A 14651-nucleotide genomic window follows, 5' to 3' on the forward strand; every position below is an offset into this window, starting at 1 on the left:
CTACCTGCCGTCCCTCCACTCTAACCACTAGTCTACCTGCCGCCCCTACACTCTAACCACTAGGCTACCTGCCGTCCCTACACTCTAACCACTAGGCTACCTGCAGCCCCTACACTCTAACCACTAGTCTACCTGCCTGCCCCTACACTCTAACCACTAGTCTACCTGCCGCCCCTACACTCTAACCACTAGTCTACCTGCCTGTCCCTACACTCTAACCACTAGACTACCTGCCGCCCCTACACTCTAACCACTAGTCTACCTGCCGCCCCTACACTCTAACCACTAGTCTACCTGCCTGTCCCTACACTCTAACCACTAGGCTACCTGCCGCCCCTACACTCTAACCACTAGGCTACCTGCCGTCCCTACACTCTAACCACTAGGCTACCTGCCTGCCCCTACACTCTAACCACTAGTCTACCTGCCTGCCCCTACACTCTAACCACTAGTCTACCTGCCGCCCCTACACTCTAACCACTAGTCTACCTGCCGTCCCTACACTCTAACCACTAGTCTACCTGCCGCCCCTACACTCTAACCACTAGTCTACCTGCCGTCCCTACACTCTAACCACTAGTCTACCTGCCGTCCCTACACTCTAACCACTAGTCTACCTGCCGTCCCTACACTCTAACCACTAGTCTACCTGCCTGCCCCTACACTCTAACCACTAGGCTACCTGCCGTCCCTACACTCTAACCACTAGTCTACCTGCCTGTCCCTACACTCTAACCACTAGACTACCTGCCGCCCCTCCACTCTAACCACTAGGCTACCTGCCGCCCCTACACTCTAACCACTAGGCTACCTGCCGTCCCTACACTCTAACCACTAGTCTACCTGCCGTCCCTACACTCTAACCACTAGTCTACCTGCCGTCCCTACACTCTAACCACTAGACTACCTGCCGCCCCTCCACTCTAACCACTAGGCTACCTGCCGCCCCTACACTCTAACCACTAGTCTACCTGCCGCCCCTACACTCTAACCACTAGTCTACCTGCCGTCCCTACACTCTAACCACTAGACTACCTGCCTGCCCCTACACTCTAACCACTAGTCTACCTGCCGTCCCTACACTCTAACCACTAGTCTACCTGCCGCCCCTACACTCTAACCACTAGGCTACCTGCCGTCCCTACACTCTAACCACTAGTCTACCTGCCGCCCCTACACTCTAACCACTAGTCTACCTGCCGCCCCTACACTCTAACCACTAGTCTACCTGCCGCCCCTACACTCTAACCACTAGACTACCTGCCGCCCCTACACTCTAACCACTAGTCTACCTGCCGCCCCATGGATCAGGTGGTGAATTATTACGACCAGAATCCAAATGATGATACAGCAGCCTGTGAGGAAAGAAAACAGTGGGGTTATTGTGTACCTCTCTGCTCCGCTTGGGTCTGGGCCTGCTGTTCATCCCTGGCAGCACAGACAGGGTGGAGAGAGAGAGAGGTTAGCAGAGAGAGAGAGGTAGAGGAGAGGGCTGAGGAAGAGAGAGGGTGGGGGAGAGGAGAGAGAAGAGGGGTGGGGGAGAGGGGTGGGGTGGGGGAGAGGAGAGGAGAGAGAAGAGAAGAGGAGTGGGGGAGAGGGGGGAGAGAAGAGGGGTGGGGTGAGGAGAGAGAGAAGAGAGAGGGTGGGGGAGAGAGAAGAGAGAGGGTGGGGGAGAGGAGAGAGAAGAGGGGTGGGGGAGAGGAGAGAGAAGAGGGGTGGGGTGAGGGGAGAGAGAAGAGAGAGGGTGGGGGAGAGAGAGAAGAGGGGTGGGGGAGAGGAGAGAGAGAGAGAGACTGAGAAATATAGAGACAGAGAGAGAGAGAAGAGGGGTGGGGGAGAGGAGATAGAGAGAGAGAAGGGGAGGAATGGCAGACAAGCACCAGACAGGGTACCGTGTGATTGGCTGTCTATACATTTAGAGCTGAATGATATTAGAATCCACTCAGTCATGAGTGTCTGGCCAATTTCTTTGTTTCATCCTCATTTAAATAGAATCTACATTCTGTAATTGCTGCATAACAATAAGCGTTGGCTGGCTGGACGCTTACCTAGCGCCCTGTGATGAATCTGGGAGGCTGGGGGTTTGCTTTGTGATGAGGATGGATGTGGACCCTGTGGTACACATGGTGGAGAGGAGCTGGGAGAGAGAAGGGGAGAGGGGAGAGGGAGAGAGACCGTCACATACACATGGTGAAGAGAAGGGGGGAGAGAGAGGGAGAGGGGGAGAGACCGTCACATACACATGGTGGAGAGGAGGGGGAGAGAGGGGAGAGGGGGAGAGAGCGTCACATACACATGGTGGAGAGAAGGGGGGGAGAGGGGGAGAGACCGTCACATACACATGGTGGAGAGGAGGGGGGAGAGAGGAAGAGAGAGGGAGAGGGGGAGAGAGCGTCACATACACATGGTGGAGAGAAGGGGGGGAGAGGGGGAGAGACCGTCACATACACATGGTGGAGAGGAGGGGGGAGAGAGGAAGAGAGAGGGAGAGGGGGAGAGAGCGTCACATACACATGGTGGAGAGGAGGGGGGAGAGAGGGGAGAGGGAGAGAGACCGTCACATACACATGGTGGAGAGGAGGGGAGAGAGAGAGAGGGGGAGAGAGACGTCACATACACATGGTTAGCAGATGTTAATGTCAGTGTAGTGAAGTGCTTGTGCTTCTAGTTCTGACAGTGTGTCACGACTTCCGCTGAAGTTGGTTCCTCTTCCTTGTTCGGACGGCGTTCTGCGGTCGGCGTCGCCGGTCTTCCAGCCATCATCCATCCACTTTTCCATTTGTTTTGTCTTGTCTTCCCACACACCTGGTTCCAATTCCATCATGTTGTGTATTTAACCCTCTGTCCCCCCCATGTCCTTGTCCAGAATTGTTTATTGTAAGTGTATGTGCACGTTTATCTGGTGAGCGACGGGTTTTGTACCCAGGGATTGTTTGTTCTGATTCCGGTGGTTTTTATTACTAAACTGCTCCGTTGTAAACCCAGTTTTTGCTCTCCTGCGCCTGACTTCTCTGCCTCCAGTACGCAGCCCTTACACCCTGCAGTAATATCTAACACCTAATCTACCAATTCCACAACAACTACCTAATACACACTAATCTGAAGGGGTGAATGAGAATATGTACATGTAAATATATGGATGAGCGATGGCCGAGCAGCATAGGCAAGATGCAGTAGATGGTATAGAATACCAATGCCATACAGTATATACATGTGATAGGAGTAATGTAAGATATGTAAACGTTATTACAGTGGCATTGTTTAAAGTGGCATTGTTTAAAGTGACTAGTGATCCATTTATTAAAGTGGCCAGTGGTTGGGTCTCAATGTTGGCAGCAGCCTCTCTGTGTTAGTGATGGCTGTTTAACAGTCTGATGGCCTTGAGATAGAAGCTGTTTTTCAGTCTCTCGGTCCCAGCTTTGATGCACCTGTACTGACCTCGCCTTCTGGATGATAGCAGGTGAACAGGCAGTGGCTCGGGTGGTTGATGTCCTTGATGATCTTTTTGGCCTTCCTGTGACATCGGGTGCTATAGGTGGCCTGGAGGTCAGGTAGTTTGCCCCTGGTGATGCGTTGAGCAGACCGCACCACCCTCTGGAGAGCCCTGCGGTTGCGGGCGGTGCAGTTGCCGTACCAGGCGGTGATACAGCCCAACAGGATTCTCTCGATTGTGCATCCGTAAAAGTTTGTCAGGGTTTTGGGTGACAAGCCACATTTCTTCAGCCTCCTGAGGTTGAAGAGGCGTTGTTACGCCTTCTTCACCACACTGTCAGCTACAATAAATGCATCCTCAGGATATATGGTTTCCAGTTTACATAGAGTCCAGTGAAGTTCCTTGAAGGCCTATAGATAAGAGATAACTGGCCATCTTTAGGTAAACACCCTGGGTTTACTAGAGAAGTGGCCATCTTTAGGTAAACACCCTGGGTTTACTAGAGAAGTGGCCATCTTTAGGTAAACACCCTGGGTTTACTAGAGAAGGGGCCATCTTTAGGTAAACACCCTGGGTTTACTAGAGAAGTGGCCATCTTTAGGTAAACACCCTGGATTTACTAGAGAAGTGGCCATCTTTAGGTAAACACCCTGGGTTTACTAGAGAAGGGGCCATCTTTAGGTAAACACCCTGGGTTTACTAGAGAAGTGGCCATCTTTAGGTAAACACCCTGGATTTACTAGAGAAGTGGCCATCTTTAGGTAAACACCCTGGGTTTATTACTACTGTATAGGCTGTGTCCTTATATTTCCATTGGCCAAAGCTGTGCCTCTGTCTGAATAGACCCGGTTCAGTCTGCTACCTGCTCTGGCTGTGATTTCACTGAGGAATAGTGAAACGTCAGGTCTGTCTGACTGAACATGTGGGCCTGTTCCTTAGCTGTCCCTCAGAGACGTACAGCTGCATCTCCATAAATACAAAATAGGTTTTTACAGCTCTTTTTTTCTTGAACCAAACAGTGACATCAATCCAAAGATGTTTCCAGAGCGTTGGCTTGTTGTGAGACCGTTGATCAAAGCCCCTATAGTGAGTTGATGTATATTCTAATTGTCCCAGATGAGCCGTGTTTGAAGGGGGTCCAGGTATGTAGAGGAGTGTGTTAGATCAGGTATTGTAGGAGCTAGTAGTCCTGAGTCTGTGTAAGGTTCAGTCATTAACTATTCCCTTTAGTGACACGCTGAGGCCTTTCTGACTACAGATGAAGAATGAATCTACCGTTGAGCTGCTTTACCTGAGAGACAGACACTCAATCAATTCAGTCCCAGACCTCTCTCCCTCTCTGCCTCTCTCTGTCTCTCCCTCTCTACCTCTCTCTCTCTCTCTCTCTCTCTACCTCTCTCTCTCTCTGTCTCTCTCTCTACCTCTCTCTCTCTACCTCTACCTCTCTCTCTCTCTTTCTCTCTGTCTCTCTACCTCTACCTCTCTCTGTCTCTCCCTCTCTACCTCTCTCTCTCTCTCTCTCTCTCTCTCTACCTCTCTCTCTCTCTGTCTCTCTCTCTACCTCTCTCTCTCTCTACCTCTACCTCTCTCTCTCTCTTTCTCTCTGTCTCTCTACCTCTCTCTCTCTCTGTCTCTCTTTCTCTCTCTCTACCTCTCTGTCTCTGTCTCTCTCTCTCTCTGTGTCTCTCTCTACCTCTCTCTCCACCTCTCTCTCTCTCCTCCTCCCCCCCCCCTCATTATTGATGTACTATTATGGGCTGACTTACCAACTGCAGAGGATCAGTAACCTCACTTATCAACGTCAAGTCACAATCAATTAGGAGATGAAATGGCTTGTTTCAGAACTGCTCTTCTCTCTGTCAGCAGCCAGGGGCTGGACACACACACACACACACACACACACACACACACACACACACAAAACTAACCTTGTAGGGACACAAAATTCTTTCCCTAACCGTTAACCCTAAACTTAGCCCCTAATTCTAACCTTAACCCCAAACCCCCTAGAAATAGCATTTGACCTTGTGGGGACTAACAAAATGTGGTCCCCACAAGTATAGTTAAACACACACACACACACACATATCATATATACACTCACACACACATCCAGAGGGCGGGCCTCTCTTGATGTGCTCTAGTCTGTTGTTGTAGCCACGGAGACAAATGTTTCTATTCTGGAGGGTTCATTAGAAAAACATTAATACATTTGGGGTCCATTTTCCTATTCAAGTGTTGAATGTCAGTTAAATGTATAATGCTAAAAGATAGAATCACATTAGTTGAATCAGATACTGTATACATTATAATGCTAAAAGATAGAATCACATTAGTTGAATCAGATACTGTATACATTATAATGCTAAAAGATAGAATCACATTAGTTGAATCAGATACTGTATACATTATAATGCTAAAAGATAGAATCACATTAGTTGAATCAGATACTGTATACATTATAATGCTAAAAGATAGAATCACATTAGTTGAATCAGATACTGTATACATTATAATGCTAAAAGATAGAATCACATTAGTTGAATCAGATACTGTATACATTATAATGCTAACAGATAGAATCACATTAGTTGAATCAGATACTGTATACATTATAATGCTAAAAGATAGAATCACATTAGTTGAATCAGATACTGTATACATTATAATGCTAAAAGATAGAATCACATTAGTTGAATCAGATACTGTATACATTATAATGCTAAAAGATAGAATCACATTAGTTGAATCAGATACTGTATACATTATAATGCTAACAGGTAGAATCACATTAGTTGAATCAGATACTGTATACATTATAATGCTAAAAGATAGAATCACATTAGTTGAATCAGATACTGTATACATTATAATGCTAAAAGATAGAATCACATTAGTTGAATCAGATACTGTATACATTATAATGCTAACAGGTAGAATCACATTAGTTGAATCAGATACTGTATGCATTATAATGCTAAAAGAATCACATTAGTTGAATCAGATACTGTATGCATTATAATGCTAAAAGAATCACATTAGTTGAATCAGATACTGTATACATTATAATGCTAAAAGAATCACATTAGTTGAATCAGATACTGTATGCATTATAATGCTAAAAGAATCACATTAGTTGAATCAGATACTGTATGCATTATAATGCTAAAAGAATCACATTAGTTGAATCAGATACTGTATGCATTATAATGCTAAAAGAATCACATTAGTTGAATCAGATACTGTATACATTATAATGCTAAAAGAATCACATTAGTTGAATCAGATACTGTATGCATTATAATGCTAAAAGAATCACATTAGTTGAATCAGATACTGTATACATTATAATGCTAAAAGATAGAATCACATTAGTTGAATCAGATACTGTATGCATTATAATGCTAAAAGAATCACATTAGTTGAATCAGATACTGTATACATTATAATGCTAACAGTTAGAATCACATTAGTTGAATCAGATACTGTATACATTATAATGCTAAAATAATCACATTAGTTGAATCAGATACTGTATGCATTATAATGCTAAAAGAATCCCATTAGTTGAATCAGATACTGTATGCATTATAATGCTAAAATAATCACATTAGTTGAATCAGATACTGTATGCATTATAATGTTAGAACCTATACTGCCACATTATAATAGTCAGGAATATTACAATAGTTCATGACTGGCTGTTAAACCAATTCAGATTTCTATAACTAATCGGGTCATAATATCTGTTTAAATATGAATACAGCAATCAAATATGAATGACAATATATGGTTAAATATGACTAATGAATAAATACATTATACTATGTGTTTAAACTATGCAACATTTATGAGACTGTCCATCTCCTTGACAGAAACTTCACCATCCGGTTCATGCCTATCCCCATCATCGATGCGTCTCAGGCTCTCAAAGCCAGCCCAGAGAAGACTGAGGACGCCCTGCTCAAGGTGAGTCAGGCTCTCAAAGCCCAGAGAAGACTGAGGACGCCCTGCTCAAGGTGAGTCAGGCTCTTAAAGCCAGCCCAGAGAAGACTGAGGACGCCCTGCTCAAGGTGAGTCAGGCTCTCAAAGCCAGCCCAGAGAAGACTGAGGACGCCCTGCTCAAGGTGAGTCAGGCTCTCAAAGCCAGCCCAGAGAAGACTGAGGACGCCCTGCTCAAGGTGAGTCAGGCTCTTAAAACCCAGAGAAGACTGAGGACGCCCTGCTCAAGGTGAGTCAGGCTCTCAAAGCCAGCCCAGAGAAGACTGAGAACGCCCTGCTCAAGGTGAGTCAGGCTCTTAAAGCCCAGAGAAGACTGAGGACGCCCTGCTCAAGGTGAGTCAGGCTCTTAAAACCCAGAGAAGACTGAGGACGCCCTGCTCAAGGTGAGTCAGGCTCTTAAAACCCAGAGAAGACTGAGGACGCCCTGCTCAAGGTGAGTCAGGCTCTTAAAACCCAGAGAAGACTGAGGACGCCCTGCTCAAGGTGAGTCAGGCTCTTAAAACCCAGAGAAGACTGAGGACGCCCTGCTCCAGGTGAGTCAGGCTCTTAAAACCCAGAGAAGACTGAGGACGCCCTGCTCAAGGTGAGTCAGGCTCTTAAAACCCAGAGAAGACTGAGGACGCCCTGCTCAAGGTGAGTCAGGCTCTTAAAACCCAGAGAAGTCTGAGGATGCCCTGCTCAAGGTGAGTCAGGCTCTTAAAGCCAGCCCAGAGAAGACTGAGGACGCCCTGCTCAAGGTGAGTCAGGCTCTTAAAACACAGAGAAGACTGAAGGTGAGTCAGGCTCTTAAAACCCAGAGAAGACTGAAGGTGAGTCAGGCTCTTAAAACCCAGAGAAGACTGAAGGTGAGTCGGGCTCTTAAAACCCAGAGAAGACTGAGGACCCCCTGTTCAAGGTGAGTCAGGCTCTTAAAACCCAGAAAAGACTGAAGGTGAGTCGGGCTCTTAAAACCCAGAGAAGACTGAAGGTGAGTCAGGCTCTTAAAACCTCTGAGGACCTGGTTGAACCATGGTTGAACTATCAATCAATATCGTTATTTTTCCATTTGGGATTTATTGTGTAGTCTGGGTACAAAAACAATTCTAACATATATATTCACCTAACACACAAATACAATAACAAAAGCTATGAGTTACAACCATTTTGCTTCTTTATCATTGCTATGACAAATGGCTGACAGAGTAATGCTCTCTGCTCTCGTCAGATTGAGAACTACCTGTTCCGGAACCATGAGACTCGTCAATACCTCCAGGAGCAGGCCTACCGCCTCCAACAGGGGATCGTTACCACCACCACTCAACAGGTGACACACGCACAACAGCATTTAAAAATACAGTACCATCTAAATACAGCTGCAGAGGTAAAACCGGGGTCAGCAACACGGGGGTCGGGAACACGGGGGGCGGGAACACGGGGGTCAGCGACACGGGGGTCAGCGACACGGGGGTCAGCGACACGGGGGTCAGCGACACGGGGGTCGGGAACACGGGGGGCGGGAACACGGGGGTCAGCGACACGGGGGTCAGCGACACGGGGGTCAGCAACACAGGGGTCAGCAACACAGGGGTCCTATCTCGACTTGATTTAGTTGAGTTATTGAGCGTAGCATTGTGTTTAATCACCCCACTAACAGCCTGTAATCTCCCTCCTGTGAAACTGTCTCCCCTGACCACTGGTTAACACTGAGGTCCCTCTTGTGAAACTGTCTATCCTGACCACTGATTAACACTGAGGTCCCTCCTGTGAAACTGTCTATCCTGACCACTGATTAACACTGAGGTCCCTCCTGTGAAACTGTCAATCCTGACCACTGGTTAACACTGAGGTCCCTCCTGTGAAACTGTCTCCCCTGACCACTGGTTAACACTGAGGTCACTTGGGGGAGCAGGGGACAGGCTAACTGTTTTGATTGGGTGGCAGCATCATGTTGTGGGGGTGCTTTGCTGCAGGAGGGACTGGTGCACTTCACAAAATAGATGGCTTCATGAGGAGGGAAAATTATGTGGATATATTGAAGCAACATCTCAAGACATCAGTCAGGAAGTGAAAGCTTGGTCGCAAATGGGTCTTCCAAATGAACAATGACCCCAAGCATACTTCCAAAGTTGTGGCAAAATGGCTTAAGGACAACAAAGTCAAGGTATTGGAGTGGCCATCACAAAGCCATGATCTCACCCTATAGAACATTTGTGGGAAGAACTGAAAAAGCGTGTGCGAGCAAGGAGGCCTACAAACCTGACTCGGTTACTATGTGAGACACGATGCTTAGGCATTTAACGGTGAACAAGAGACACGATTCTTAGTGATTCATTTCATGGTGTAGATGAGACACGATTCTTAGTGATTCATTTCATGGTGAAGATGAGACACGATTCTTAGTGATTCATTTCATGGTGAAGATGAGACACGATTCTTAGTGATTCATTTCATGGTGAAGATGAGACACGATTCTTAGTGATTCATTTCATGGTGAAGATGAGACACGATTCTTAGTGATTCATTTCATGGTGAAGATGAGACACGATTCTTAGTGATTCATTTCATGGTGTAGATGAGACACAGTGCTTAGTGATTCATTTCATGGTTAAGATGAGGCTTAGTGATTCATTTCATGGTGAAGATGAGACACGATTCTTAGTGATTCATTTCATGGTGAAGATGAGACACAGTGCTTAGTGATTCATTTCATGGTTAAGATGAGACACAGTGCTTATTGATTCATTTCATGGTGAAGATGAGACACAGTGCTTAGTGATTCATTTCATGGTGAAGATGAGACACAGTGCTTAGTGATTCATTTCATGGTGAAGATGAGACACAGTGCTTAGTGATTCATTTCATGGTGAAGATGAGACACAGTGCTTAGTGATTCATTTCATGGTGTAGATGAGACACGATTCTTAGTGATTCATTTCATGGTGTAGATGAGACACAGTGCTTAGTGATTCATTTCATGGTGAAGATGAGACATGATGCTTAGTGATTCATTTCATGGTGTAGATGAGACACGATTCTTAGTGATTCATTTCATGGTGTAGATGAGACACAGTGCTTAGTGATTCATTTCATGGTGAAGATGAGACATGATGCTTAGTGATTCATTTCATGGTGAAGATGAGACACAGTGCTTAGTGATTCATTTCATGGTGAAGATGAGACACGATTCTTAGTGATTCATTTCATGGTGTAGATGAGACACGATTCTTAGTGATTCATTTCATGGTGAAGATGAGACACGATTCTTAGTGATTCATTTCATGGTGTAGATGAGACACGATTCTTAGTGATTCATTTCCTGGTGAAGATGAGACACAGTGCTTAGTGATTCATTTCATGGTGAAGATGTGTGACGGTTTGTATTTCCTGTAATTTGAGAGGAGCGTAAAAGATTGTATTGGCATCTGAAGATGATTCAAGTTTCTCCTCAAGATGCTCTGAAGTCCTGTCTACTATTCCTCTCAGATTGTCTTCCATCTTGAGTTAAGGGTTTCACTGCTAGACAGATAACCGCTTTGTTCCTGTCTCACACTCTTCTTCTTCTTGTTGTTCTTCAGATGATTGACAGGATCTGTGTGAAAGTCCAGGACCATCTCAACTCCCTGAGGAACTCAGAGACAGACGGGATCTCAGACGACGTCAAGACGGCTGAAAACCTGATGAAGGATGCCAGGAACTCCAAAACGGTGACTGGTCATTTAGTTAAGACCTAACCCATAATCCAACATTGAACATTCTGCACACTAAGATAGAATCCCCTAACAGTTTAAATGTTACTACCCCTTTTCTAACCCTTTCCTCCTCTCCTCCTCCTCCTGTCCTCTCCTCCTCCTCCTGTCCTCTCCTCCTCCTGTCCTCTCCTCCTCCTCCTGTCCTCTCCTCCTCCTCCTGTCCTCTCCTCTTCCTGTCCTCTCCTCCTCATCCTCCCCTCCTCCTCCTCCTGTCCTCTCCTCTTCCTGTCCTCTCCTCGTCCTCCTCCTCCTCTCCACCTCCTGTCCTCTCCTCCTCCTCCTGTCCTCTCCTCTTCCTGTCCTCTCCTCCTCATCCTCCCCTCCTCCTCCTCCTGTCCTCTCCTCCTCCTGTCCTCTCCTCCTCCTGTCCTCTCCTCCTCCTCCTCCTGTCCTCTCCTCCTCTCCACTTCCTGTCCTGTCCTCTCCTCCTGCTCTCTACTCTCCTCCCCCCAGCTGCTTCCTAACCTGTACCACCTGGGAGCAGCGTCCAGAGAAGAGGTCAACGGTCAGTCAGTAGGACCCATCCAGGAGAAACTGGAGTCCATGGCTGGAGAGGTGGCCAGGGTCATGGATGAACAGCTACAGGTAGGAGCCATGGTTTTAAACAGGCACAAAAAGTCAAGGAAGTAAATGTTTGAAGAGAACTGATGATGGTTGTTTTAAAAATGTTGATTAGGGGTCTCCCGAGTGGCGCAGCGGTCTAACTCACTGCCTCGCAGAGCTAGAGGCGTCACTACAGACCCGGGTTCCATCCTGGGCTGTATCACAACCGGCCGTGATCAGGAGTCCCATAGTGCGGCACATGCGGCTAGCTTCCGGGTTAAGAGGGCGGGTGTTAAGAAGCGTGGTTTGGTGGGTCATTGGAGGACGCATGAATTGACCTTCGCCTCCCGAGCCCGTTGGGGAGTTGCAGCGATGAGTCCAGATCGACATTGGGGCGAACAAGGGGGTAAAATAAAAAACGGTATAAATGAGACTAGAATATGCTGCCACTATACTGCTCTGAACAGGTTCCATCTCCAGAAATGTGTATATTTCAAAAGAGCAGGGTTCTGACATCCTAAAAGACAGTTTGTTAAGAGCGGATGTTATTGGTATGGGCAGCAGTATGTTCTTGGCAGGTAGGCAGACATCCTGGTCTCGTCTCTCTCTGCCCTCCAGACCCCCCCCCCCCCCCCCCCCCCCCCCCCCCGAAGCTGGACTGTAATAAATATGTTCAAACTCACAGGCCTTAATGCTGTGGTGGTTGTTGTCAGCAGAGGAGCTGTTTCCCTCAGCCTGTAATCAGAGCAGAGAGAAGGACTTCTGTGAGGGAGCCTGATACACACACACACACACACACACACAGACATGTTGTTAATCTAGGTATCCATCCGAGAGGAGATTGGGCCATATTTTAATTATAGTGTTAATTCAGTGGTTTACTTCCTACCACGAGGCAGAGGAGATAACTGTTATGTCCCAATTGGTACCCTATTCACTATATATAGTGCACTACTTTTGACCAGGGCCATATGGGCCCTGCAGGACACTATACAGGGAATAGGATGCCATACGGGCCCTAGTCAAAAGTAGTGCACCACATAGGGAATAGGGTGTCATATGGAACACAACAAACTAGTTTCCAGTTATCAGTAGGTCAGATCAATGGATCTGTGTTGGTGCTAGATGTTAGATTTCTCCTCCAGACAGAGAAGCTGTAATGGAACTTTATCAGACTGAAGTCCTCTCACTGTGTTTATTACACTGGGAGTTGTAGACTTTCCTCCTTTTAAAACCATAAAGCTTTAAGCACAAGCAACCATATATACTAGCAACCATATCCGCTAGCAACCATATCTACTAGCAACCATATCCACTAGCAACCATATATACTAGCAACCATATCCACTAGCAACCATATCCACTAGCAACCATAATGACTAGCAACCATATCCACTAGCAACCATATATACTAGCAACCATATATACTAGCAACCATATCCACTAGCAACCATATCCCCTAGCAACCATATCCACTAGCAACCATATATACTAGCAACCATATTTACTAGCAACCATATCCACTAGCTACCATATCCACTAGCTCCCATATCCACTAGCAACCACATCTACTAGCTACCATATCCACTAGCAACCATATCCAATAGCAACCATATTCTCTAGCAACCACATCCACTAGCTACCACATCCACTAGCTACCACATCCACTAGCAACCATATCCACTATCAACCATAACCACTAGCTACCATATCCACTAGCTACCATATCCACTAGCAACCATATCCACTAGCAACCATATCCACTAGCAACCATATATACTAGCAACCATATCCACTAGCAACCATATCCACTAGCAACCATAATGACTAGCAACCATATCCACTAGCAACCATATATACTAGCAACCATATATACTAGCAACCATATCCACTAGCAACCATATCCCCTAGCAACCATATCCACTAGCAACCATATATACTAGCAACCATATTTACTAGCAACCATATCCACTAGCTACCATATCCACTAGCTCCCATATCCACTAGCAACCACATCTACTAGCTACCATATCCACTAGCAACCATATCCAATAGCAACCATATTCTCTAGCAACCACATCCACTAGCTACCACATCCACTAGCTACCACATCCACTAGCAACCATATCCACTATCAACCATAACCACTAGCTACCATATCCACTAGCTACCATATCCACTAGCAACCATATCCACTAGCAACCATATCCACTAGCTACCATATCCACTAGCAACCATATCCACTAGCTACCATATCCACTAGCAACCACATCCACTAGCTACCATATATACTAGCAACCATATCCACTATCAACCATATGAACTAGCAACCATATCTACTAGCAACCATATCCACTAGCTACCACATCTACTAGCTACCACATCTACTAGCAACCATATCTACTAGCAACTATATCCACTAGCAACCATATCCACTAGCAACCATATCCACTAGCAACCACATCCACTAGCAACCACATCTACTAGCTACCACATCTACTAGCAACCACATCCACTTGCTACCACAGCTACTAGCTACCACATCTACTAGCAACCACATCCACTAGCTACCACATCCACTAGCAACCATATCCACTAGCTACCATATCCACTATCAACCATATCCACTAGCAACCATATCCACTAGCAACCATATCCACTAGCAACCATATCCACTAGCAACCATACAACTAGCAACCATATCTACCAGCAACCATATCCACTAGCAACCATATCCACTAGCAACCATATCCACTAGCTACCATATCCACTAGCTACCATATCCACTAGCTACCATATCCACTAGCTACCATATCCACTAGCAACCATATCCACTAGCAACCATATCCACTAGCAACCATATCCACTAGCAACCATATCCACTAGCTACCATATCCACTAGCTACCATATCCACTAGCAACCATATCCACTAGCAACCATTTAC

The 14651-nt window shown here is 46.2% G+C and overlaps 1 protein-coding gene across 2 annotated transcripts in view; it reads left to right on the plus strand.

Annotated features, from left to right (window-relative positions):
- Positions 1–14651, plus strand: part of LOC115183922 (F-actin-uncapping protein LRRC16A) — a gene marked incomplete at its 5' end in the record, with an annotated part of 152199 nt that overhangs the window by 96376 nt on the left and 41172 nt on the right. For both annotated transcript variants that reach the window (XM_029744898.1, XM_029744899.1), the window contains 4 exon segments: positions 7309–7402; positions 8640–8738; positions 10990–11118; positions 11617–11748. In XM_029744898.1, coding sequence (XP_029600758.1) covers positions 7309–7402; positions 8640–8738; positions 10990–11118; positions 11617–11748 — 454 coding nt within the window.

This window comes from Salmo trutta, unplaced genomic scaffold (genome assembly GCF_901001165.1).
Source record: "Salmo trutta unplaced genomic scaffold, fSalTru1.1, whole genome shotgun sequence".
Taxonomy (NCBI): Eukaryota; Metazoa; Chordata; class Actinopteri; order Salmoniformes; family Salmonidae; genus Salmo; species Salmo trutta.